This window comes from Lepisosteus platostomus, chromosome 9 (assembly GCF_059453375.1).
Source record: "Lepisosteus platostomus isolate fLepPlt1 chromosome 9, fLepPlt1.hap1, whole genome shotgun sequence".
NCBI classification, from domain to species: Eukaryota; Metazoa; Chordata; class Actinopteri; order Semionotiformes; family Lepisosteidae; genus Lepisosteus; species Lepisosteus platostomus.
Window position 1 is genome coordinate 60,819,573 of NC_142619.1, and position 26,876 is coordinate 60,846,448.

Here is a 26,876-nt window from a genome sequence, read left to right on the forward strand (position 1 = left end):
TTGGCATTATCTAACAATTTCATCCATCCATCCATCCATGTTCTAACCACTGCAAAAGGCAGGGTACACCCTGGACAGGACACCAGTCCATCCAAGGGCACACACACACACACCCCAGACAGCACACCAGTCCATCACAGGACACTCTCACACACACACACCCCAGACAGGACACCAGTCCATCACAGGACACTCTCACACACACACACCCTCGCAGAGACCAGTGGAGTGGAGAAGAAACTCTTGCACCAGGACCTGAGGTTTGACGTCTCATCCTAACCGAGCAACACAGTCAGTCGTCAGCAACACAGGCTGATTCGGTTTGCAGAGCAGGGTGAGTCCAGCTAACAAGGCCTTTACCTTAACCACTCCGCACACATAGCCCTAGTGTCTTCGAACCCTTCACCGCTATGAGCAAACTCACTCAGAACATACATGGCTCATGGCTCACTGCATTTCTTCAGAGCTTTCCATCCGAAATGACCCCTGAAGCACTCTGCAGGAGAGGCGTGGTGGTGGTTTTTCACACTCGAAACACACCCTCATAGCAGAAGGAACACTCCCTCCTGAAGAATCTGTCCGTTTCACTTTCAGTTTGGGGTTTTAAGCTCCATCTTCTCTGTGTGTCCAACAGTTACAGCTCCACCTCAACCTCTGGAAAGAGGAAGGAGGTGAACAGACTGTATCGAGCGGGGCTTTCCTGCCAAGAGAGGGAGAGATATGGCTCACGCAGCAGAAGGTAAGGTCCGAACGGATTTATATTCTGTCTACTGGACAACATACAATTAACAGCTACAAATGCAGTACGGACACATATTGAAATTATGATCTATGTTTGCATAACTAAAAAAAAAACTTCTGTTTTTTGGACTTCTGTTTTTTTTTAATGGAAAACGTGACTTGTTGGGGAAAACAGTATATAGAAAGAGAAACTATATATATATACACAAAACTGTGGTTACGATGTGTTTGAAACCAATGCCCTCAGAAGAGCTTATTTTGCTTGATGATCAGATTTCAACTAAGGCTGAGCACACATGCTCAGGATGTTACAATTATGTTAATTCCTTGAGAAATACTGAAAGGAAAATGCCTTTAATTCATGAGAAATATTGAGGCTGCAGTAAAATGAGTAACAGTTACAACATGAGAATGTGCAATTAGTTTAGTTTTACTATCTTCCAAAACACAAATAATCTGACTAGTGAAGGTGGAATGTTCTGGGAATTGTATTCACTTAAAATAAATCCTTCCATGTTTTGGATCTAGACACATTTAAAGAATATAAAGGAAGGGAGATGATCCAACCTTTGAACACTATAAGAAATTTAATAAATAGTGGCAGAACGGCGGCCATTAGTACTTATCTCTTCATGAAACCTTTGCTCTGTGTTTTTGCTTTTACAATAAAGCAACACTTTACAATCGACATGACTTTTTCCAGATGGTTATCACAGCAAAATGTCTCTCACACTACGTACACAATTGCATGAGGAGACACAGCTCCATTATTTCCTGACAGAGTGTGGATCGTATCATGCCCTCTGGGAAAAAGTGTCAGCTGAAGTTACAGTAACATTCAGCTTCACACACTTTTCAGATATCTTTGAAACGGAGGCAGTTTGAGCTTCAGCATTCATATACATCACTCTCAACTGTTTTAACAATTGAAATGATTTTCATGTTAGTCAAAACTGAAGTACGTCAGAAACAGTCATATCCCTAAATGTGACTTCTAGCTGTCCGGTGGATTCTGAGGCACAGGGTATCTGCTCAAGACCGGAGCTACAGTCCTTTAAGGTTTAGGATCTGACACATGGTGAAGCTGCAATTCCTCCCCCCTAAAGCCACAATCATAAACTGGGTCATTCTAGTCAGGAGCCGCAATTTCCTCTAGAATAATCAGGAATGACAAAACAGGAGGCACTGTTATTTTGCTGAATTTAAAAAGGCGCATTAAATGAGGAATTGGTTTTGAAGACCATCTAGGACCTTTGCTCTTCAGACCCAGCTTCATTTCCCCAATCTAGCGTTCATGTCTCTTTAAGCATCTTCTTTCAGCGACACTGAGCAGGAAGCTTCACAGAGCAGTGAGGACGAGAGCTTAAGCAGTTCTGAAGGGGAGCAAGGAAGAGACCCGTCTCCCACGCAGCAGGTGAGAGGATTACACTAACAGCTCCACTATGGGATATTCCTGTAGCGTGTAGAAAGCAGAATCACGTAGGATTATGGTGTCATCTCCAATACTCCTACAGCTACACCACAAACGGATAAGTCCCTTACACGCCAGCAGCCATATCACCCTGCAACTCACCACTGGCAGCCCACTAAAGCTCAGCAGGTGGGAGCCTGGTCAGTACCTGGATGAGAGACCTCCTGGGAAAAACTAAGGCTGCTGCTGGAAGAGGTGTTAGTGGGGCCAGTAGGGGGCGCTCACCCTGTGGTCTGTGTGGGTCCTAATGCCTCAATATAGTGACAGGGACACTATACTGTAAAAAGGTGCCATCCTTCTGATGAGACGTAAAACCGAGGTCCTGACTCTCTGTGGTCATTTAAAATGTTCTCAAAAAGAGTAGGGGTGTTACCCCAGCGTCCTGGCCAAATTTGCCCCTGGCCTTTACCTGTCATGGCCTCCTAATAATCCCCATCTCTGAACTGATCACGCTGCAGGCTGTACAGGAACCTCGAGAGAAAAGGGGGCGACTTTCAAACCCCCCTAGGACAGTCCCTGCGGCCACAGCTGCAGCACCACGCGCCTCAGACCTGACCCCCAGCCTTCTGACTGCGGGCCTCAGTCCGTGCAGCTGAGGCACTCGGGACCAACCGCAGCCCCGCAGTTCCCATAAATTAACTGGCCTACAGAGCTCCTGACGGACAGCTCTGGACACGTCACAGGGAAAGGTGGGCCTGCTTCCTGCCAAGAACTGGTTCAGTTCCAATTTATACCACTGTCTGAGTGGCCAGGGGCTGGCGGAATCGGTCCAACTGCCTGTGGAAATCAGTGATAGATAGATACTTTATTGATCCCGTGAGGGAAATTGCAGTGCAACAGCAGCTTAACACACACAACACAGCCACAGTGTAACGAATTATATAATAATAGAACAATACATACAATACAATACAAGAGTTACTCACAGTCCGGACACACAAGAGGAAACTAGAACAGAACAGTACACAGAAAATCGTATCACACGTATGAATATAAATATAGACGTAACCATAGATATAAATATAAATATAAATGTATTGCACAGGTCCCTGGCATATATTGCACAAAAGTGGTTGTAAACGGGAAAAAGAAAAAGAAAAAGAAAGAGAACAGATGTAGCAGTAGATGTGTATATGCGTTTAGTGGGGGCCAACAGTGAGTCCTGTATGACTGTGTGCCAGCAGGACTCCCGAGCCACACTTCAAGGTGTGCCGGTTTCTCCACAGCGGTCTTGGACTCGGTTCAGTCTTTCAGGTGTTCTTCCCTTCGCTCACTCCCGGGGCATGTGCCATTTGTGCTCGGTTCCGAAGTAACAGGCTGAATACCGATAACGAGGGTGACGCCAAAGTGGAGAAAAGATGAGGGAAAACGGATTTCAGTTCTGTTCGTAATTGAACCGGCAGAAGTCTCTAGGTATTCTTGTTCTCCGTTCCTCTCTCAGCCTTGCAGGTACTATAATAACAGTGGGTGTAAGAAGGGCAGGAACTGCACGTACCTCCACATCTGCAAGTACTTCTTCCAAGGTCACTGCAAGTATGGGAAGCGCTGCCACTTGTCCCACAGTGCTGAAGAAGATAATAGTGGTATGTTGGGGGATTTTCTTCACAGTTATTAATAATACGGCTTTTCATTTTCTGCTGGAGTGACTAAACATCGATAGACAGGGTTTCTTTGTGGATCATACTTTTATAAGACCCACAGAAGGAGACACAAGTGATTTTACCTCTCAGAATACATTGGTTGTTTTATCCGTATGCTGAATAAAGCACTTTTTAAGATGAAAGATTTTAAAAATTAAGATTTTTAAATGTGTTTTCCCTTTGGTACACCATATTATAAAAATTAAACCATGAACATTCCATACTTCCCAAATATGCACATAATTCAAGCTTTTCCTAAAGTTTCTAGATTAACTTTTGGGATTTGTGACCTGGACTCAGAAGCTCACCAGCCTCTCTTTATCTGCTGCCTTTTGTTAGGATCCTCCGGTGAAAGACCCAGAAATAAATCATACCAGTGGCAGATCAGGAAAGGCTCAAGATGGCTGGACATCGACAAGGACTGGATTATTGAAGCTCAGTATTCACTGCCCGAAGTCAAAGGCCTGAGACTGTACAACACCAAGTATGGGTAAGGATTCTACGCTACCGCAAGACTCCTGGAGATACAAAGGGAACCGTGTGAATTCCTGCTCTGAAATGAAGATACAGGCAGGACAATGAATCACAGACAATGGCAGCTGTGCGGGTCCTTACGAATACCAGAGTCCATATTGACACCAAGGACCTGGTACCCATCTCTCAGTCATCTGGATCTTATATTCTGGACACTTTTCCACACGGATAAGCAATACGACAGCTGTAGAGTTTAGAGGGACTTCGGAACATTGTTTTGTCAGACTGTGTGACATCCATGAAAGTTATCGACTGTGGCAGCACCTACAGGTTCAGATGCCTATGCAACACCCATCAAAATCAACTGCACTGGTCAATAGTCCAGACAACACATCTGGAAATAAGCATACGAGACAAATGGAACTCAAAGCATAATTTCTTTAATTGTATTAAATATTTAATATCATGTCTATGATACTAATTCTATGTTAGTAGAACACTTACACACCCTTGTAAGCTATTATTAATCCTTACACTTACAGTATATAGCTCTTTTCTGGACACTCCACTCAAAGCTCTTTACAGGTAATGGGGATCCCCTCCACCACCACCAGTGTGCAGCCCCACCTGGATGATGCACCAGTCCACTCCCCACACACCAGCTCTCAGTGGGGAGGAGAGCAGAGTGCACCAGTACACTCCCCACACACCAGCTCTCAGTGGGGAGGAGAGCAGAGTGCACCAGTACACTCCCCACACACCAGCTCTCAGTGGGGCAGAGAGCAGAGTGTTACAGTGACGGTATTCTAGTTAATAAAACGCAAGACAAAAAGGTTGGAGTACTTAAGGGAACTGGTCAGATGCCTTAGTCAACCGCGCTTAAAGGACTGGTTTAAACCTAAAGGGGCGATGAACAAACATGTCTGTTCCAATTGCAGGCGCATTTCGATCGACTTCGGTGAGATGAAGGTCCGTGGAAAAGATCTCGGGATTCGGCGGCAGGGATTTACAGACCCGCAACCGACGACCTGGCTGTGGTACTACCGCGGAGACACGGCGTGGCACCCGTGCGGGGAGCAGGTCTCTGAGGCCTCTAATAATATTGTAACGCTTACGGCCGACAGGCACTGTGTAAGAGCCGGCGTACCAGAGCAGGTGACGTCACCGCCCTTCCCTGTGATAGCAGGACCACAGCTACTGGGCTGTGGAGAGATCTCTCTTTAGCTCACGGGGCTGGGTCGCTGCAGAGAGACGCGGGAGTCCCGGGTTCGAGCCTCAGTCGGGATGGGGCCGACCAGATGCGGCAAGGGCGCCCGCCTGAGCCCCCGTTGCGTTACAATATATACCGAGTGTAAGGGTGCAGCGGGGGATACTGTTCTGCGCAGGACTCAGTGCACTTTTAGGTGTGCAGTGAACAGGGTATGACAGTAACGGGCTGAATGCAGGCAGATGTTAAGAGGTCGGTCCCAATTAAATGGTAAACGGTAAAAAAAGGAGGGGGTAAGAGAGGGGCACACGCCTCCCCGCCGGAATAACAAAAGGCTGGCGAGCCGGTGCAGAAAAGGAAAAACAAACACCTCTTTCATGCCGGGATGGAGCCCGGACCATTTAAAGAAAACTTCTTAACGAAAATAATTCTCCCGAGTCGTTGCGCCGGAGAATTAAGACAGGCGGCCGACAGGCTTATAATTCGGGAGAGGAGAGGGGGGGGGGGACGATGGTAGGGTTCTGGACAGACTTCAATAAGGAGGGAGTTAATGTGATTGGGAAATAGATCGGGAGCTTGATTGAAAAACCGGAGGTTGAATTTAAAGACGCCCCGACCTCGTCTGAGCGCTCGCGGGAATGTTGCTGTTGCCGGGGAAACAGCAGGACGCCAGTCGGTTCCGACCCGGAGCCCCGTGAAGATGGCCTCCCCTACAGACAGCACAAACGATGAAACCCCCCCCTCATTCGTTTGCGCCGTTGAAAGTGGCGTCGGTGCTGCTTTCATCCCCGAGATACAGCGCCTTGTTTTTCCCGGTGATCACGTTACCATGCACGGTGACCTTGACCTCCAGTGACCCGGTCAGTGCTCTGCTCTTCGCTGATAGTGATATTTCCTTCTTGGTGCAGAAACACAATTCTATGTTTTACCTTCCATCCATCCAGTTTTAGCCATTTTTGATCAGTTAACTGTTAATCCTGATAGATCTGTCTCGTGAAGTACAGAAAACGGCCCTCTGGTTTCATGGGTGTGCAGAGAGGAACAAATTATATTATAATATAAATTAATATATACATTAGATAATGCATAAATTAAATATATCAGTGAATATAATTTATTATCATATAAATTATGTTATAATAAATTATATTATCGATGAAGAACTGCTGACAAACAGTCAAATTAGAATTGGCTGGTAAGTGTGATGTTGCACTGTAGCTACAGTACTACTGCAGTCCCTATTGGCTGCTCATGTCTAGTTGACCTTGTGTTGCTGTGATCAGTTTTATGAAGGTTGAGGTGAGCATCGTGCTACATGACCAGCCTGGTTTCCTCTCCCCAGAACATGGTGGATTAATAACAATCAAAGCTGCTATAATAGTAAAAACACTCATGGAGGCTTTAAGTAAATTGCTGATCCTGGTAACATACATCTTTTGTATTGTAATTCCTGCACAGCAGGATATAAATATCCTAAACTTGATGTGTTACATGTTGATATACATAATACTGGGAGGCACAGTGGTTTTCATTACTGCCTGGCAGAGCTGGAATCCCAGGCTCAACTCCCGGGGTGCGGTCTGTGTGGAGTTTGCACATTCGCCCCGTGTTTGTGTGGGTTTCCTCCAGGTGCTCTGGTTTCCTCCCACAGTTCAAAGACAGGCTGGTGGGTTCATTGACTGCTGGGAAAACTGGCCCTGTTGTGAGTGCGTGTGTGTCTGTGTGCACCCTGCGGTGAGCTGAGACCCCGACCAGGGTGAGTCCTGCCTTGTGCCCGTGGAGGTCCTGCCTCTGGCTGACCTGTGACCCTGTGTTAGATCAAGTGGCTGCAAAATGGGTTTGCTGATGGATAGACAGATAAAATACTCAAACAAAACGTCAGGGAAAACTCTAATAGTGGGCTGGTCTACCACCAGCGGTGATTAGGGGCATCAGCTGTTTTTGAGTTTTGAGTTTGCCTTGGAAGGATGAGAAGCTGTGATTTGGACTCACTTTTCAGATTTTTTTTCTCTCCTGCACTTTTTCTGTAGAGTTCCAACTGTTCTGTCACAAGCAAGGATATCGAGAGAGAATATCAGAAAAATAAACGTGGGTCCTTCAGGTTTTCAGTAGGATCAAAAGGCTACGTGATCAATTTTAAAGGTGTGCTACTGTTTATTTTCACTCTATTGTTGATACTTGATGTTGATATTTGATTTGCTTAAGGAAGAATAATTGTATATATTTTGTGCCAGAGATGCATTTAATTGCTTACCAAAACAACTTGGAGTATCCTAATTTATGCCTGTTTCCTAATTTGTTTATCCCATCTTACTAGAGCAGTTTGCATGCTAAAGCTCAGTGTTGAATAATTTACATGAATTTCTATGTGTATAAACATCTTTTGGGGTGCAGGATGATGCAGGGATGCTTTCTTTGAATATCAATCAGCATGTTTGTAAACCAGGATACATACACGAGCTAACCTGGAATGCCCACAAATTGCTGAAGCCGCACAAAAAGGCTTAAATGATTTAATTTCTGCATATTTAATAAAGCATATGTAATGCCAGTCATGGCCACCAATCTTCAAATATGAAAATTGCAATCAGATCGGTCAATTTATGCTTTGCTAAACGAAATCTTTAGAGGGAAATGAATCATACAATTGAAAAAAAAAATCAATTTACAGAACGATAAAAGGTAGGCTCTTGGCATGGTTTTAGTTTTCTAACATAAAAAAATTAGCTGAGTGTGGGAAGTGCAAAGGAAATCAAGGCGAATGTGAGTTGTTGAAGAGTGGAAGCGAGTGAAAAGCAGCGTTGTCTCGGGTGTGCGGATTCACCCTGTGTGTGTTTGTCTCTCGCTGTCGCGTCAGACATGAATCAGATCAACGAGAGCAGCTCCGCCAAGAGGAGGCTGAGGCGGCGCCCCCTGTTCGTAACTCCTGCTGGGGGGGCTGGCAGGTGAGGAGGCCCGCTTCTCAAACCGGCAGACAAGGGCACAGGAACAGCCCGCTCGGCCCACCCGGCCCGACCCGAGCTGACCCACTTGTCTCCTCCAGCTGTCTCAGGGCGTCAGCTCCAACGTCATGGCTGCCTGTCTAGTTCCACTCTCCCGCCACCCTTTGAGTAATGAAGAAGTACCTGTCCTTGGTTTCAGATACACTGCCTGTAATTAGTAGCAATGATTACTACTGAATGAAACTTGTCTTGCAGAAAATCAAGGAAAATTCACATTGAAGCACAATTCCTGCTCTGATGGTAAAAAGTTGGTGCGGAGACCTTACTGCTCACAGATGGTTATGGTACGATGTGAAAACTAACAACGTAGCTTGAGAAAGACAAGTGTGGCTATAAAGAACACAGGCCTGCATACCCGTCATGACGTGCACTGACACAACTTTATTTTTATGGCAACTATAAAGTAATAAATGTTGTTTTTGCAGTCTGTCCGTGTCCATGTCTAGAATGTCTCTCACTGGTGGGAGGGTTTGGCAGTTCAGTGACAGCAAAGGAAATTGGCACGACTTCACAGAAGAGGTACAGTAAGACAACAAAGATCAGGGGAGTATTCCCAATCAATATAGTGTATTCCATGCTCAGAAACAAAATTGATGGTCATATTTTGCTATTGAAGAGAGTGTTTAGGTTTTACACAAACTCCCTGTACTCTGTGGGACTATTGTGTGAAGAATTTCCAGCAGGTTGACTCCAGAGGTTAATGCTTTTATTGTCAGTAACACATTGCGCACAAACAGACGAATGTTGCTTGGGGTGTGCCAGTGGATCTCAAAAAGATACTTTTGCTTTTACTTTTGAGGAATTTTTTAACAAAAAGATACATTGTACTGTACGTGTTTGTAGGTGTGAGTCAGAGAACCGTGTGCCGATGGTTTCATCAGCAGAGCCTGTATTCTTATATCTCCAGGGCTGCTCCAGCCAGGACATTGAGCAGGAATACCAGCAGGACCCACAGGGGAAGATGAAATTTACCATCAGGTCAAGCTCATATGTGCTGGATTTCTCAGGTGAGCACAGTATAAAACTCCTCTTCTTGAGTTATTCCCCAGCTGACCTGAATACATTATCTGTGGCTTTGCCTGTCCTGGCTGAGGAAATGACAGTGCTGGCTGGAGACCCACACTGTCACTCCCCCCTGCCCTGCGAGGAAGAGAGTGCTGCAATGGTGATGTTGAGGTAGAGGGAGGGGTGTCAATACAGACGCACTGTGTGCAGACGTGGTGCTTTTACACAGGGGGGAGCAGGAGAGCAATATCAGAATTGCACCTCCTCCTGCTAGACAAGGGTCGGAGACCCTTGGTGTCCACAGACACACACAACTAGACCACAAGACAGGTATGAGCAAGAACAGGCCATTCAGTTCATCTGGCCAGGTTGGTCGTTCGTGGCCTCATCCAGTCGTTTCTGGAAAGAAACCAGGGAATCGAAACCACATGGCTGGGCAGCTTGTTCCACTCTCCCACCACCCTCTGAGTACAGAAGTACCCGCTGTTTTCAGTTTTAAATGCACCTCCCCAGACTGCATGTACGTCATACAGTACATGAGGGCTCTAGAAACAGAAATGCGGAGTGTTAACAGTGCCTCCTCTTTCATCTTGCAGCAATGACACAAAAGAACCAAGACACAGGAAAAATCCGGAATATCCGAAGAGTGTAGCCACCTCTCCTGAAAGAAAGAGCGCCGAAGACCCACAGCCGGTGCCCTCATCGCCTCTCCGCTCCCTCTCCTGCTTTGACATCACACTGGCCATGACACTGCTTCCTGTTCCCTGAGGATGCATGGAAGACATGAACAACTTGTCTACAGTATGTCAGGATAACGTTCCTCAATAAAGAGAATGAAGAATATATTCATCAGGATTCTGCCTTCTATGGGTTTATTTTATACAGAGGTTATTAAAAATGTTTGCATCCTCCGAAATGGTGGCGTCTCTGTGTATCTCACTAACGTGCAACAGTTTCGCTGTTCTGATATCTCCTGGCTTTACAGTTGGAGGTTGTTACGCAGAAACCAGGCAAAATGCTTCACGCACCAGCAAAGCTATAAGCCACCCGAGAACAGAGCCTCTCCTACAGTCAGCAGGAGCCATTTGTAAAACACATCTTTGCCAATAAATGGGCACCATTCTCTCACCTGAGCCAGCTTTCACTGGTACGGTCATCATCAACAAGCTGTTCCGCACTTAATCAACTAAAACAACACACTGTGAGAGCAATGACTAAGGAAGAATGGCTCTTCTCGATTTGATCTGTGTCATTTTAAAACCAATCTTAATTTCAATCAGAACCCGGTCACATGCAGTTCTGCTCTGCTTCATTAGCCATGAACTGTTTACACCTATTTTGTGGTTTGGATGCAACAGCAGGTTTAGCAGGTGTGAGCCTGGCCAGTACCTGGATGGGAGACCTCCTGGGAGAAACTAAGGCTGCTGCTGGAAGAGGTGTTAGTGGGACCAGCAGGGGGCGCTCACCCTGCGGTCTGTGTGGGTCCTAATGCCCCAGTATAGTGACGGGGACACTATACTGTAAAAGGGCGCCGTCCCTAGGACGAAATGTTAAACTCTCCGTGGTCATTAAAAATACCAGGGCAGGAGTAGGGGTGTTAAATGAAAATGATGTGTGCAGTGCTCTCATTCCGTTTCGGTTTCTGCAGGTTCCCCGATTTCCCGGTACCGGGCGAGCGCAGGGCGCGCCGCCCCTCCTCTCCTGCGCCGTCACTGCGCAGAAATGGAACCGAAACTACAGCGCCGACACGACACCGGGCTTTCTTCCGACCCCCCCAGCCGGCGCTGGGCTGAGAGAGACGGCTGACCCGACCCGCTGGTCCGCTGGATCCAACGCAAAAGTAAGCGCGGCCGACCGAACGTGTGCAAAGCGAAGTACAGTTTTAGGACTTATGACAGCAACGTTTTGTGTAAAGAAATGAGAAAATGTACCATACTAAATCGCCGGTCCTGCTGCTCTTTTATCGCGATGAAGTTAATTCTGTGCTGAGCTCGAGTGTTGTTTTGGCTCTACCGAGTTATTTGTCTAGATTGTGGGGAAAAGGGCGTTTGTAATAATATTTGAATACGATAATAGAAGTTTTTTTTTTATGGAAGCCCGTTTTCGCCAGGGAGTGAAAAGAAACGCGCTGTGGTGTCTCGCAATTGCGACTTAATATCTCAAAATTCCGACTTTATATCTCGCAATTGCGACTTTTTATCTCACATTTGCGACTTCGAAATATCCCGCATTTCATTGTCTGTCCTCTTGTTGTTGTATCGGATTCGGGTTCCGGGGCTTGTTCCCTCGCCGCTCCCACCCTAGTTCGTGCCTCACTGCATGGGCTCGAACCCGGGTCTTGCCCGCTGAGCTCAAGAAGACCCTCTTTATCCCCGGCGGCCAGCATCCCTGTTATGCGCAGGGGAGGGCGGTTATGCAACCAGATCGTACGACCTGTATGTCGGCCGTTCCGTTACACTATATTCATAAACCGTACATTATCATAGGATCTATAGGCCTGAAGACTTGTCTTGTACAGTACAAGACCCGGGTTCGAGCCAGTGCAGCGAGGCACGAACTAGGGTGGGAGCGGCGAGGGCACAAGGCCTAGAACCCGAATCCGTTACAATAACAAGAGGACAGACAATGAAATGTGGGCTATTTCGAAGTCGCAAATGTGAGATAAAAAGTCGCAATTGCGAGATATAAAGTTGGAATTCTGAGTTTTAAAGTCGCAATTCTGAGTTTTTAAGTCGCAGTTCTGAGATACTTAGTCGCAATGGCGAGATACCATTTTTTTACTCCCTGGCGGAAACGGGCTTCTATACTTTTTTTTATAGAAAAGTAAGTCTGAAGTGATAAGGACTTTTATTGTTATTGACGTTAAGAGACTGAATCGAATCCTGTCTACTAACACCCCACCATCAGACCTAATGTTATTGGAAGATCACTTTATTGGCCATATACAATACTGGCGTGGTGTAGATCTGATAGCAATATGTTGTTTAACACCGAATAAGAAACTTCATGTTTGTTAACCTACACGTTTCCGTTTTTATACTGTACGTTTCCCTGTGTCTGTGTTGCTTTTTGGGCAAGATTTACCGCTTAACTAATCCATACTCTTTTATTTTGCAGTGTTCGCCGCTTTCAGAAGCCAGTCGGTTTTGGTACGTAAAAAACCCTCGTCCCACCAAAGCTTCAGAACAGCGCCCTTATTCTATAATATAGCGCCTTATGTGTGACAGAACATCCAGCATGCGCAGATCCCATCCATTTGAGATGCACTTAACAGAGCAATAATCCCCGTCTGTGAACTGTCTTCATCACTCTGCTCTCCTCCCCACTGAGAGCTGGTGTGTGGGAAGAGTACTGGTGCACTCTGCTCTCCTCCCCACTGAGAGCTGGTGTGTGGGGAGTGGACTGGTGCACTCTGCTCTCCTCCCCACTGAGAGCTGGTGTGTGGGGAGAGTACTGGTGCACTCTGCTCTCCTCCCCACTGAGAGCTGGTGTGGGGAGAGTACTGGTGCACTCTGCTCTCCTCCCCACTGAGAGCTGGTGTGGGGAGTGTACTGGTGCATCATCCAGGTGGGGCTGCACACTGGTGGTGGTGGAGGGGATCCCCATTACCTGTAAAGAGCTTTGAGTGGAGTGTCCAGAAAAGCGCTATATAAGTGTAGCAATTATTAATTATTCTTAACAATGTCCCAACTATATGTTATAAAATATTTAACATATTTATCAATGGTATCTTAAAATAGTGCTGTACGTGATCTTTTTCTCCTAGACGGTATACGAGAGTGATGAAGAGGACGAGGAGACCCAGACCCTGAATTCCTCAGGTAAAAGATCCCTCGCCGTGTGAAGAGTCGTGCTGTTGTCCGCGGGCCAAACTATTCCTGAACAGTTTGGCTGTCGGGTTTTGAAATGAGATATTTAGTTTCAAGCAGCTTAAACGTTCAAACGTGTCTCACGATGGCGGTCTTCCGCAGCGGGGTCTGACAAGTGCTGGTTCTTCCGCGGAGTTACTCCGAGGGGGTGTCCCCGAAGAATACGAGCAACTGAAACACGTCACCCCAATATCATCACAACACGTTCCCACTCAGTTGCCCCCCTCCCGAGGGGGACGACTGACTCCCCAGCATTTGTTGTTACCACTCATTCGCCTGGTGACCCCGTTTGTGCCGGAGTCAGATTCCACAGTGAGAGAGCCCCATTGAGAATGGAGGTCTTGGAAAGGGGGTCCCCACCACCCTCAGAGAGCTGGGTAACCCCTTGGTTGTCACTGAAGCTTTCAGATCGCGCTGTTCTCTTGGGCTGTGTTTCACAGTCACACAGGTAGAGTACACCCTCTGCTTAATGGACTAATAGGAAGGGAAGGGGTGTCCATTGTTGCGAAAGTTCTGTCAGATCAAAAATGACATTTTGTCTGCCTCGGAAACACACTGTTACATGAGATATATGTATTGTGCAGGTATATATTCTTTCCGCATAGGTCAACACTACATAACCACATTATGTGTATTAATACATTGCTCCACTGCACTGTTTCTTTAAATACACTGTTGTGTGATACAGTACAGCGTACCCTCTCTTTACCACACCGGGGGAAAGGGGGGTCCGGTAATTTCCGATACTTTCCTGGCTGATTTTACGACCCGGTGTCAATGTCCCCTGCTTGTATATGTGGGTGTTTTCTGGGTGTGAACACCAGACGAGACCAGCTCCATCTGCACTGTATGATTGGGATAATACGACGCCTTCATCTTGGTATCATTTATTCGTCTTCTTATTGAACCGTTCTGTCTGCTCTGAGGGAGCACTCAAAGCGTCTCCACAGGTTCTTTTATTCACTGTACCGGAATGGTCGCAAAATCGCCAAGCCGTCCAGCTCCTCATGGGAGATTCCCGTTCATGTGTTGGACCTGTGTATTGGCTGTAGGTCGCAAGTCAACACCACTGACCTCACTAGATGTGAACTAGAGTTGAAACTGTTAAATCCAAAGTCCGTTTAAGTCAAGTCCGTCGAGGCGAGGGCTTGCTGTGTTGTGTTTGCCCCTGCATGATAAAATCCTGATAACAAAGACACTTCTTTTGTCCACCAGGGTCTCAGGGAAAGCCCTACCAGTGGATGCTTCACGACGGACAGCAGTGGCTGAACCTGAGCCATGACCACATCATAGAAACACACTACTGCCAGCCGGGAGCGAAGGGCATCACACTCAACACGCCGCAGTACGGGTGGGCACTGGCGGACCAGCTTGTCGTGTGTCTTCACCTTCCGAGACGCGGTTTTTGGATGGGTTCTGACTGTGCACACGTGCCTCACGACCCGAGGTCACTACAGCCTGTGCACGCGTGCCTCACAACCCGAGGTCACTACAGCCTGTAAACACGTGCCTCACAACCCGAGGTCACTACAGCCTGTAAACACGTGCCTCACAACCCGAGGTCACTACAGCCTGTGCACACGTGCCTCACAACCCGAGGTCACTACAGCCTGTGCACACGTGCCTCACAACCCGAGGTCACTACAGCCTGTGCACACGTGCCTCACAACCCGAGGTCACTACAGCCTGTGCATCGCACTCTCGACCGCGGAAGGTGCCCTGGCTGGCGCCCGTTCCAGTCTAGCGATGCAGCTGGTGTGTCGCGCTGTGGGTATTTTCAGTTTCTCGGACACGTGGGTACGCTGCTTTCAGAACAATGAATTTCCTGTAGATATCCGTGCCTGCGTGCAGACAGGAATATGAGATACGTGTTGATGCAATGGAGATTCACACTCGCGGCCCGTGTTTGTGCGTTTCTCATACGTCGAGCTGAACGACCCTTGTTGTGTTTTGCGGACGCCTCCTCACCTCCGGCCTGTTCCCTGTTCCTCTTTAGGCCCATTTTCCTTGATTTTGATAAGATGGAGGTGCAGGGCGGAGCCCAGCTGAGTCTCCTGCGTCATAACCTGCTGGCGCCAGGCGACACAGAGGAGCACGGCTGGTACTTCTTTGACAATCGGCGCTGGTATGAATTTGGGACCCAGGTGAGCAAAATAAAAAAACAGAGAGATAAAAAAAATCAAACTCAGCACATATTAGCCCAGGCTTATGAAACCTGAAATCAGCCTGGGTCCTGTGAGTAGGCGAAGGACCAGGACTCCCCAAGCGCTGGCGCAGAATAGGCAGAGCTCTGCTGAGGGTGGCGTGGGATTAGTGGGTCAGGGCTCTGTCAGCTCTCAGTATACAGCGCTACCCTGCAACCTCCTGGGCGCTTGCACCCATGTGGTGCTGTTGCTGAAGGACACACTTCTCCTCCAATCAGCGCTGGGCCTCTGTAGGGGGCTGTACTTCCTGTCATGTGTTAATAGATGATTGGCCTGAAGGGCGTGGGCGTGTCAAAGCAGTCAGTCAGCACTCCCTCATTCTCTCCTGTGTGCAGTTGCAGTGTTTGTAACATGTGATGTGATAAACATATATAATTGGCTCTTCCAAACCTGGTGGCTTTAAAAATAACTGTAATTCTAATTAAAAAAAACAGCATTAACATTTGCATTACTGAGATTGCTTTATTATTTTATGCAACGTAAAAAAAAAAATCTGGGTAGGTTTACAGACCTGGATTAGCAAGTGTCCTAGTCTTATTTAAGTAAATTAGCCTTAGTTTATGCATGTACAGTATGAACATTATCTTCCTGATACATGTAAATTAGCAGGTACTCCAGTCTAAGAAAAGTGATGGAGATTAATTAGGTCCTGGAAAACCACAGATTCATGTTAAACAATAATCTTTTACACTTGATAACATTTTTGCGAATGCACTGACTTTTTTTTAAAAGGCCTCGTTACTTAGGTAAAATCAATTCAAAACGACAGTATTCTCAACCACGGTCATTAAAGTTCAGAACTGTCTGACCCAGTGACCAATCTTCCAGTTCTAACATCGTACAGTGGTACAGTGGAATTTTCCATGTCTCCCAGCCAGAATTATGTTTGCCGATTGTGATGTTTTAGGTGTGCTATTTCGTCATCTTTGAGCCAATGTGCACAATTCAACATCCCCCCCCCTCCTCCCCAAAAAAACCCTTCACACTCTTCAGTATGGAAAGATCTCAGCAGTGCCTTCAGTACTTCCACAGGGGCCAGTATCCTGCCTTCTCTCGAGAGAGCTGGATGACATCCTCAGGTCAATCATCTGTAGTCCTACTGTAGCTACCACATAATCCTGAGGAGCTGAACAAATTGCTCTCGTTTGTAACTTTTCTGGTCCTCTTGCCCAAGGCCATGCCAAATTCCAACTCATCTGTGTGCAGCAGTGATGTGGAGCAGCAGTATAATCTCAATCCCAGAGGATCTTGCAACTTCACAGTGGGAAATGAGTCTTACTGCCTTAATTTCACAAGTAAGAAAACTGGACTGCTTTTTTCTCAACAAGACACACACTGCAATCTACAGAAGGATACCAGGATTAATGGCAGTAATCTAGTTTTCTGCTCCTTTTCAGTGCTCTGTAAAGATGTTTTGCACAGGTTTATCACACTTTGGCAGTGCAGCGGATAATTGAAATTACTTCATATATGCTATTTGTGAATGAAAAACAGATCAAACTATTTTCACATTTCAGCAGTTCAAGAACTTGAGCCTAAAAATAGTAATGTTCTTGAATTACAGAAAAGTCTGTAAACAGAAATTTGAAATTCTGGAGACAGAATGCTTTAAAAGCCTAGCATATTAAAAAAAACAGCTAGACAAAACATTTAACAGTGTGTTGTATTCCAAAGCATGCGTTCAATTTAGAGTGAAAAGTGCATATAAGTGCAATTCAGAGATTGTAGGCAATGTATTTTAATGTAAGATACTGTACACCACATTTTGCTTGCGTTTTCCAGCGATGACCCAAACTAACCTGTCCACTGGAACTCAGAGGAGGGTGAGACGACGACCAAAACTAAACTCCGTTGTCAAGAGGAAAAGCAGGTGCAGAAAACAAGTGTTAAAAACTGTGAATATAGAATCACCCTTGATCTGACTGTCCCGAAGGCATCATTTCTCAAGAATATACAATGCACTAGAAATACCTCATTTAGCATATTGCCTATGTCTCTGATCACCATGTTACAAAACAGATATTACTGCTCTGGAACCAGTCCAGAGAAGAACATCCGGATACATTTCAGGACTTATAGAAATGTCCTACACTGACAGGCTGAATGGACTGAACCTTTTTAGTCCTGAAAAAGTATTCATAATCCCCAAGGTCAGTGACAAAGTCAAACCAATGGACTTTGATTCAACAGTGAGACATAAACCACTGGACACAATTGAAAACTGTGTGGAAGTACATTTAAAACCAAGAACAGCAGACACGTCTTTACACAAAGGGTCGTGGGAGTGTGGAACAAGCTATCCCACCATGTTGTTGAAGCCAATACCCATGGCTACCTTCAGGAAATAGGAATCTATATGGGGATAACGTGAAGATGCAATGACTGAGAAAGGCCCTTTCAAGGGAGGTGTGATTGTGACATAAACGCTGTTATTCATGTTGGTGAACTTGGAACTATAAAGTCAGTCAGAAGCTGTAATTAAATCCATGTCATTGCCTTGGTGCAGCCTGGCTGGCTCGGTGCAGGTCCACGCCGTGAGCTCGCCCCCTGCTGGTGGCTGGACGTGGGAGTTCCAGGGAGATGAAGGAGTGTGGACGGAATATGGGCTAAACGTAAGCGGCCTCTTTTTCCTCTGAATCCCCGGGCCCGTGGCGGCAGGCGATCCTGGCCGAGTGCTGGTGTAAGAGAGGCTGTGTGTTTTCCAGAGCGGCTCGGGCGCAGCGAGCTCTGTCAGCAGCCGTGATGTGGAGAGGAGCTACCAGCAGAACCCGCAGGGCCAGATGCAGTTCACAGCTGGGAGATTCAGCTATATTCTGGATTTCCTAGGTGCCTCCTCCTCGTTCCCACAAAGTTTCCCACATGTTACTGGGTATCTGATGAGCAATGACATGTTGTGTTGTGCACTTTCAGAATATTTCTTCTCTCAAAGCCAAACGGGAATGCTGTTCACCCAAGAGTCTCACTGAATCTTTTTTGTTAAAAAATCATCATCATCATAATAATAATTGCTTACACTTATACAGCTCTTTTCTGGACACTCCACTCAAAGCACATTACAGGTCATGGGGATCCCCTCCACCACCACCAGTGTGCAGCCCCACCTGGATGATGCACCAGTACACTCCCCACACCAGCTCTCAGTGAGGAGGAGAACAGAGTGCACCAGTACACTCCCCACACACCAGCTCTCAGTGGGGAGGAGAGCAGAGTGCACCAGTACACTCCCCACACACCAGCTCTCAGTGGGGAGGAGAGCAGAGTGCACCAGTACACTCCCCACACACCAGCTCTCAGTGGGGAGGAGAGCAGAGTGCACCAGTACACTCCCCACACACCAGCTCTCAGTGGGGAGGAGAGCAGAGTGATGAAGCCAGTTCAGAGATGGGGGTTATTAGGAGGTCATGACTGGTAAAGGCCAGGGGGAAATTTGCCAGGACACTGAGATAACACCCCTACTCTTTTCGAGAAACACCCTGGGATTTATAATGACCACAGGACCCTGCAGTGTGGTATAACTGCTGGAAATACATTTCATGCTTCCTACAACCAGTCAGTACTAGATTCATTTTATTTGGGGCTGAGATTCATCACTTGCTTTTGATGCATTAAAAAAAAAAACATTAATTTAAAAACTTTTTTATGTCTGGCAGCTGCGTCAAGACAATCATCTTATCCAGGTCAATTGTCAACATTTTTCTCAGGCCTTCTCTAACAAGAGAAAATAGCTGTTAGAAAACAAAATGGCTTATAAATGCTGTGTCTGTTTTGTAGGGATGGTTCAAATCAACTGTGCCTTAGGAACCAGAAGATCAGTGAGGAGAGTTCAGAGGCCAGCACAGCACACAGTCCGGTGAGCGCAGCAAGTCCTCCTAAACCTCACTGGCCCATACTGCCTTTCAGGAAGCGTGCTGAAGTTCGGTCTCCCTCTTCAGACTGTCGATGCTGCCTCGCAGAGCCGGCGCCCTGGGTTCATTTCCTGGGCTGCTGTCTGTGTGGAGTTTGTATGTTCTCCCCGTGTTTGTGTGGGTTTCCTCCCACAGGAAAGAGGACAGAGGGGTGGGACGGGCGCACACTTTGACACCTGAAGGAAGCTCACAGCCAAAGCCTTGTTTCTTCTTTCTACTTGACTGCCTGGAAATAAGCACTTGTGTTTTTAGTCCTTCTGCCCCCTGATGCTGATATGGCCTCCTCACTAAACCACCATTAACAAGCACTCGTTCATAATCATCTTATTGCATTACTATAATTATCACAGTTGGCCACGCTGTCACTTCAGATTATGTAGAGTAGTTTTCAACTGTGTTCAGTAGCTGCTCTTATTCTTAGCATCGTCAATAGCCTTCGGGGAAAGTGTCAAAACATTTTGAAATCATTTTATAGGGAAAAAGTAAATAACTGGTCAGAAGAAAATTATGATTTGAAGATTTATGTTTTCCACTACCAATCCCCGAGCAATTTCTATGTATTATACCATCAGAAAATGTACAGCTGAAATATAGTAAAGCATTCAGCAGCTTTTTTTTTAACATTATAATACTAAGAGGCTGTTCACAGGCAAAACACAGGTGAGACTTGGGGTCCCAGAGAGTACTACTGTTTTTAAATTTGTCATTAAAATTTAGCACCATCTGTTGGTTAACTTGCTCTTCTTTCTTGAACTGACACAGCTCTGTGGAAAGGTACCTGAGGATCTTGCTCTGCTCTGTTCAATCTACTTGAGGTCATTCGCAAAAATCCAAGATTCTCTCCAGTTATTAGAAGTTCTCATTTGCCCAAGACCTGACGTTGCTGGTCTGGCCCACAGGCAGCTCTCGCCTGGGGGCGTGTGGAGTCTGAGGCTGTCCGTGCTGATGCTCACCTGCAGTGTGTAGGAGGTTGCAGGGGTTTGGAAGTTCAGTGACTAATAGTCAGACGGTTGAATGAATGTCGGACCTTGTGTTTCGCTCCAGTCATGACCTCCTTCTTGTCCCAACAGAATGCCCAGCCTCTCCCTGCCTGTCCCGCCCTCCACTGGCCATCCAGTCTGGGAATTCAGAGGCGATGAAGGGGTGTGGATTGAGTACAATACCGGTGTAAGAGTGCTTCACTTTTTATGGACTATTGCCAGACCTGTGATTTTACTGAAGCCAGTGGTTTGAGTAAGTGTCTAAGGGTGGTGGGAGTGTGAAACACCCTGGCATCTTTCAGATTGACAGCTGGATGAGATCCTGGGTCAATCAGGAACTGGCAAACACATGGGCTAAACAGGCTGAATGGCTCCTCTCACCTAAAATCTTTAAATTCCTAAGAAACTATGCATTTTTGTGACATTACCTAGATCATGGAATGTAGGTGCCTTACAGCTTGATTAATGAAAAGTGAAACCACAGTTCCTACGTTTGAGATACAGTTTGTGACTGTGGAGCGATCGGTCATGCTTCGCTGTAATTGTGGGACGAGCGCAAAACAATAATCCTCTAATTGAAGTTAATGAAGCTTTGTTGTCAAAGCCTTGAGGAGTACAGTATATGGTGTGGAGTTAAGAGACACTGAATATTTGTTCATGAAGGAATGAGAAAGGTCTCTGGTGTGCTGTGTTTCCAGAGCGGCGCAGGGCTGGCGAGCTCTGTGAGTAGCGATGACATCGAGAGGAACTACCAGCAGAACCCACATGATCAGGTCCACTTCACCGCAGGGAAATACAGCTACACTCTGGACTTCCCAGGTGTGCCCTACCGCGTGTACAGTGCCTGCAGCTCACTCAATCGCTGTTTATCAGCAACAATTCTTAACCCCCAGCCACAACATATAAATGTCATTACATTTGTATAAATGCTGGAGTTTATTTGAAACTGATATTTTTGGTTAATGCACCTTCTGCTGTGGCAGAAGGGCTGTTATGTGCAGTATCTGCTTCTTTAGTTCACATTTTAAAAGGATGGGGTTGTACATTGTCCCTCATGCAACAGTGACAATCCAGCTTCTCCAGGCAGAGCTGAGCCCTGTTGAGAATGTTAGGGCTTCTGTCATCGTAACAGGGTCTCGTTACAGCACCACTACAGTCACCTGTACAAGGGAAAATGGCTTTTAAGAGATGTATTACTCTACACACACAATGGAAGTCATCGGCTTTAAGCCCGTTTCCCCCAAACTACTCAAGTAACTTTGAAATATAAAGGATTAGGTTTTAACATTAACTTTTCCCAACACACAAATTTGTATAACAGCAATGTGAATAGTAATTAGCTGCCCATTTTAACATACTAGCTCCTATATAGTGTACAGTGCAGTCCATAAGTATCTGGACAGTGACACTATTCTTGCTGTTTTGGATCTGTACTCGAGCACATTGGATTTGAAATGAAACAATGACTATGGGGTTAAAGTGCAGAATGTCAGCTTTAATTCGAGGGTATTTATGTCTATATAGGGTGAACCATACAGGAATCATAGCCCTTTTAATATATAGTCCCCCCATTTCAGGGGACCAAAAGTAATTGGACACATTAACATAATCTTAAATAAAATTTCAGGTGGGTAGCTGCGTCAGCATGCGTAGGCTGCAAAGGAACAAGTAATAGGTTTATTCCATGCTGAAAAAAAGAAGAAAGAACACAACGTTTCGGCCGTGGAGCCTTCTTCAGGTGTGAGAGAGACAGGGCGGTAGGCAAAGGTAAAGTAGCGGGAGAACAAAAGCTGGGAGAGAGGAGGAGTGAGAGGCGGGAGCAGGAGAACCTTCGTTCTCCCGCTACTTTACCTTTGCTTACTGCCCTGTCTCTCTCACACCTGAAGAAGGCTCCACAACCGAAACGTTGTGTTCTCTTTCTTCTTTTTTTCAGCATGGAATAAACCTATAACTTGTTCCTTAAATAAAATTTGCCATGTTTGCAAATCCTTTGCAATTGATGACTGCCTGACGTCTGCAACCCATAGACATCACCAGACATTGGGCATCTTTCCTGGTGATTCAGCCATTTTCAGTTCCTGCTTCTTTCGGGGGCTTTTTGCTTTCAGTCTTGTCTGCAGTAAGTGAAATGCATGCTCAGTGGGATTCAGGTCGGGCGATTGACTTGGCCAGTCAAAAACATCCCACATTTTTTGCCCTGAAAAACTCCATAGTTGCTTTAGCGGTATGTTTGGGGTCATTGTCCTGCTGTAAGGTGATGCGCTGTCCAGTGAGTTTTGAAGCATTTGGTTGGATCTGACCAGATAAGATGCTTCTCTACACTTCAGAATTCATCCTGCTGCTGCCGTCTGCAGTCACATCATCAAGAAAGACTAGTGAGCCAGTTCCACTGGCAGCCACACATGCCCAATCCAGGACACCACCTCCACCATGTTTCACAGATGAGGCAGTCTGCTTTGGATCAGTTCCAAAGTTTTTGAGCAGTTCCTTTTTTTCTCCATACTTTTCTCTTTCCATCACTCTGGTACAGGTTAATCTTCATCTCATCTGTCCAGAAGGCTTGGTCCCGGAACTCTAGAGGCTTTGTTATGTACTTTTTTAGCAAATTGTAAACTGGCCTTTCTGTTCTAGAGGCTCACAGTGGTTTGTATCTTGTGGTGAACCCTCTGAGGTTATGCTGGTGTATCCTTCTCTTTATGGTAGTCTTCGACACATCTGTGCCTACATCCTGGAGAGTGTTCCTGATCTGTTCAACAGTCGAAAAGGGGTTTTTCTTCACGATTGAAAGTATTCTTCGGTCATCCACTACTGTGGTCTTCCGTGGTCTACCAGGTCGTTTGATGTTGCTAAGCTCACCAGTGCCTTCTTGCTTCTTAACAATGTACCAGACAGTTGATTTTGACACACCTAATGTTTTGGCTACGTCTCTGATTGATTTATTCTGATTTTTCAGCCTCATGATGGCCCACTTTAATGGTATTAACACTTCTCTGGTCCTCATGTTGAGAGACAACAGCAACAGACTCCAGATGCAAATGCCACATCTAGAATCAACTCTAGACAACACACAGCTGGCCAAGAAACAACTGAGCAGCCAATTGTCCAAATACTTTTGGTTCCCTGAAATGGGAGGAGTATGTGTAAAAAGGGCTGTGATTCCTATATGGTTCACCCAATATAGATGTAAATACGCTCGAATTAAAGCCGACGTCCTGCACTTTAACCCCATAGTCATTGTTTCATTTCAAATCCAATGTGCTGGAGTACAGAGCCAAAACAGCAAGAATTGTGTCACTGTCCAGATACGTATGGACTGCACTGTGTATATAATATATAGAGTGTATATTGTGTAGGATAAAGTCTCATTATATAAAAGGCATTTTACTGTTTAGGTAAGATAAGTTAACTTGGTTTTAACCATGCATTGTTAAATGTCTGCTTCGTTGATTCATAGGAATGTTTCAGAAAAATAACTCATATGGGACCAAACGAGATGTGAGAAGAACGATTAAGGGAACTTCGTCAGCAAGCAGGTATGAGCTGTGCCAAAGTCCCAGGTTTACAGGTCCTGGTTAAATGTTTCACCGATTGCTGGCCAGTATTGTACTCCATTGGTTGTTGTAAAAGAAAAGCTGCCAACGTATTTTTTACCCTATCAGTTTTTCACGCAGTTTTTGTGTGCATATTATTTCAGTCTTTCTCATTAAAATACTGGAGTAAGAATTTTAACCATATGCTTTTTGTGTGTAAAGACAATAATCTTAGTCCGGTGATTCCATACTGAAACAAGATGGTCTTATTTCTTTTTATCTGAAGTTTAGATAATGACTGGAGATTGTGTTCTGGAGAACTATGAGAGTAAAGTACTGGTATATTCTATCCACACAGTTTTAGTGCCTTTCAGACATCGGTAAATACCAACTGTTCCTGGCAGTTTAAAGATGTGGATGGCACCTGGAACGAATATGTTCAGGTAAAAATGAAAATTCTTCTTTCACGATTGTCCTAAGGCAGCTCTTTTACACAGAATGTTTTTCTGATGGATTTGAACGGTGAACAGTGAATTGGATCAATTAACTACTGACCACCAAACAAACTAGATAGGGCAAATTGTTTGTCACTTTTATGTTTTGAGCACCTTCAAATCAATTAAATTGATTCAGATCAATCACATTTTCAGTACATTTAAATCTAATTTACAGTCGATCAAAATAATTACGTAAACTACATCTTACAGAGCAAATTAGGACTGTAATTATGTCTTCAGTGTTTTGAGATAACTACCTTATATGCTTGAAAAAGTAAAGCAGGTGTCTCTTGCAGAGTGCAGCTAGAGGTGGGAGCTCTGTCTCTTGTGATGACATTGAGAGGAGTTACCTGCAGAATCCAACAGGAACCTTGAACTTCAGCGCAGGGCTTTTCAACTACATACTGGACTTTTCAGGTAGGCATCATAATTGAGCTAAGAAAATCACCTAGCAAAACATTTAAAAAGTACTCATTGAGTGTTTTGGATATAAAACTGACCCCCAGGCCTGAAGAACTGCAGGTTGTTTTTCTCAAGCGGACTGAAACGGCAAGGTTAGGACCTTGCAGGCGTTGTCCGGAGGAGTCTGACAACGTCTTTCTGTTTAGTGTCCAGAATGGTAATCGACAGCATCTTGTGTTCAGGGGAGTATCTTTAAACTCAGTTAAGAACGCATAGTTCTTGAAACAAAAAGCCACCTGAGTTAAAAAATGTGGTTGGCTGTAATGTTTTAATCATTTTCTGCTCATGTGATTTTTACTGTTTTGCAGCCATGACGCAGACGAATCTAATGACTGGTACGACTCGGCAGGTTCGCCGCCTGCAGCCCTGACCTCCCTGCTCTGAGGGGTCCGACGGGACTGGGACCCCCAGGGGCACACAAGGCCTTGGGGGCTCTTGACTTCTTTCTGCCCAAGACGAGATCTCAGGGACGAGGGCCTGTACCTTGTTCGTGTGAGGAGGGAAACTGGTCTTGCGCGTTATTTGCCAAAACAAGTCGTGTTTCTGAGCAATAATTCTGACTGTGACTGACTTACTGCCAAGGGTGAAGCTGAAGACAGCAGCACTGATCCACACAGACCCTCTGAACAACCTGCAGCCCTCTCCTGCCCACGGGGCTGCCCGTTGTTTCAGTGGTATAACGATCCTCTTGCCCTCAGATTGTTCTTCCATTGTCCTTTATCGGCATACACTGTCGTGAAGTTTAATTTCTGTTCAGACTAGAGAGAACATAAAACTTTCTAAGCTGTAGTTGAGGAACAAGCCATAATGACCTAAGCAAGGCACTTGTCCTGCCTTTAACTTGAGAAGAAACTCAGATGGAATTGAGCTGCAGGGAAGAAACGCTGCAGTGTGGTTCAAATGCCTCCACGCTTGCGAAATCAGGGTTGTAATTCAAGAGTACATGTATAGCCTGGTGCCTCCTTATGCACTTTAAGGAATGCATTAAACCCCCACATTTATAGTTTTTTTTATTTTTAACTTTTCAGAAGTCTTTCTAAACCAGGCACAATTTTAAGCTGGGATCTGTGCAATAAAAGCAAATTCCAATTTTCAAAGTAGTTAGTCGGTGCAGTTTGTCTTCGGAATGAGCAACAATAAATGGATCCTGACAAGAACCACATTTGTCCGCAGGTTTGTTGACCTATATTTCTTAGTACTCTTGGCAGGGAAAATGAATTCAAAAGCTGCTTTCAAGCTAAAGCTCTTACAAGTTGCATTTGACTTTTTGATTGGTATCAATCCAGAACCGATTTCTGAGAGTAGTCCTCATTCAGGTGTGCACTCTCAAATGGGAGTAAGGAAAAAACACTTATGTTGAGCACGCCTGATACTGTGTCACTTCTGTAGTACACGTCTGATAGCCTCTCCCATGGCAGGTGTGTCCAACACCATGCCACTCCCACAGTGGGTGTGTCCAATGTAGCCCCTCCTATTGTGGGTGTGCCTGATACACAGCCACTCCCACAGTAGGCATGTCTGAAAGTGTCATTCCCACCTGTCTGTTCCTCATCAACTAATTTCAGCAAGAGCTGGTTAATCAGAAATACCTCAACACCCTTGACGTTGGGCATCTAGGAAAGACTAAAGAAACAAGAAGACCAATTAAGTCATCAATTAAAACCGAGTTCAGCTGGATTTGAGTTCAGCGCTGGGATAGATACGGTGTTCCTACAGGAAAGGCGCTGGGATAGAGAAGGTGTCCCTCCAGGAAAGGCGTTGGGATAGAAGGCATTATGAGAGATAAGACTCACTAATTAAGAAACATGTCTAAGTTCTAGAAACTGAAAGGGTAAAATACTAGTAGCATGGGATCTTAACAGATGAGCTATTCCTCTTGGTCTTCTTGA

At 45.6% G+C, this 26,876-nt stretch overlaps 2 protein-coding genes across 8 annotated transcripts; both read left to right on the forward strand.

Moving 5' to 3' along the window:
• The first annotated feature begins 223 nt into the window (after nt 1-223).
• On the forward strand, nt 224-10,456 carry LOC148655383 (uncharacterized). 5 transcript variants are annotated; one of them, XM_088646006.1, is made up of 11 exons: nt 224-334; nt 635-739; nt 2,049-2,155; nt 3,654-3,795; nt 4,192-4,342; nt 5,265-5,481; nt 7,564-7,675; nt 8,391-8,478; nt 8,961-9,054; nt 9,443-9,542; nt 10,137-10,456. In XM_088646006.1, the coding sequence occupies exons 2-11, from the start codon at nt 721-723 to the stop codon at nt 10,190-10,192; spliced, it is 1,086 nt and encodes a 361-aa protein (XP_088502132.1). In that variant the 5' UTR covers nt 224-334; nt 635-720; the 3' UTR covers nt 10,193-10,456. The 5 variants fall into 5 exon arrangements, 4 of the variants coding, with proteins under 4 accessions (XP_088502132.1, XP_088502131.1, XP_088502133.1 ...); XR_015941259.1 differs by lacking the exons at nt 224-334; nt 10,137-10,456 and adding an exon at nt 8,731-8,819 and having other exon boundaries at nt 581-739; nt 9,443-9,472; XM_088646005.1 differs by lacking the exon at nt 224-334 and having other exon boundaries at nt 582-739.
• On the forward strand, nt 10,207-26,144 carry LOC148655384 (uncharacterized). 3 transcript variants are annotated; one of them, XM_088645998.1, is made up of 17 exons: nt 10,207-10,341; nt 11,189-11,380; nt 12,658-12,689; nt 13,307-13,361; nt 14,625-14,760; nt 15,406-15,553; nt 16,788-16,908; nt 17,396-17,483; nt 18,120-18,225; nt 18,319-18,439; nt 19,385-19,463; nt 20,589-20,685; nt 21,197-21,317; nt 23,953-24,031; nt 24,387-24,471; nt 24,822-24,942; nt 25,296-26,144. In XM_088645998.1, coding segments are annotated over exons 2-17 (1,452 nt in total). In that variant the 5' UTR covers nt 10,207-10,341; nt 11,189-11,379; the 3' UTR covers nt 25,358-26,144. The 3 variants fall into 3 exon arrangements, with proteins under 3 accessions (XP_088502124.1, XP_088502125.1, XP_088502126.1); XM_088645999.1 differs by having other exon boundaries at nt 14,625-14,754; XM_088646000.1 differs by lacking the exon at nt 24,387-24,471.
• The last annotated feature ends 732 nt before the right edge of the window (nt 26,145-26,876 follow it).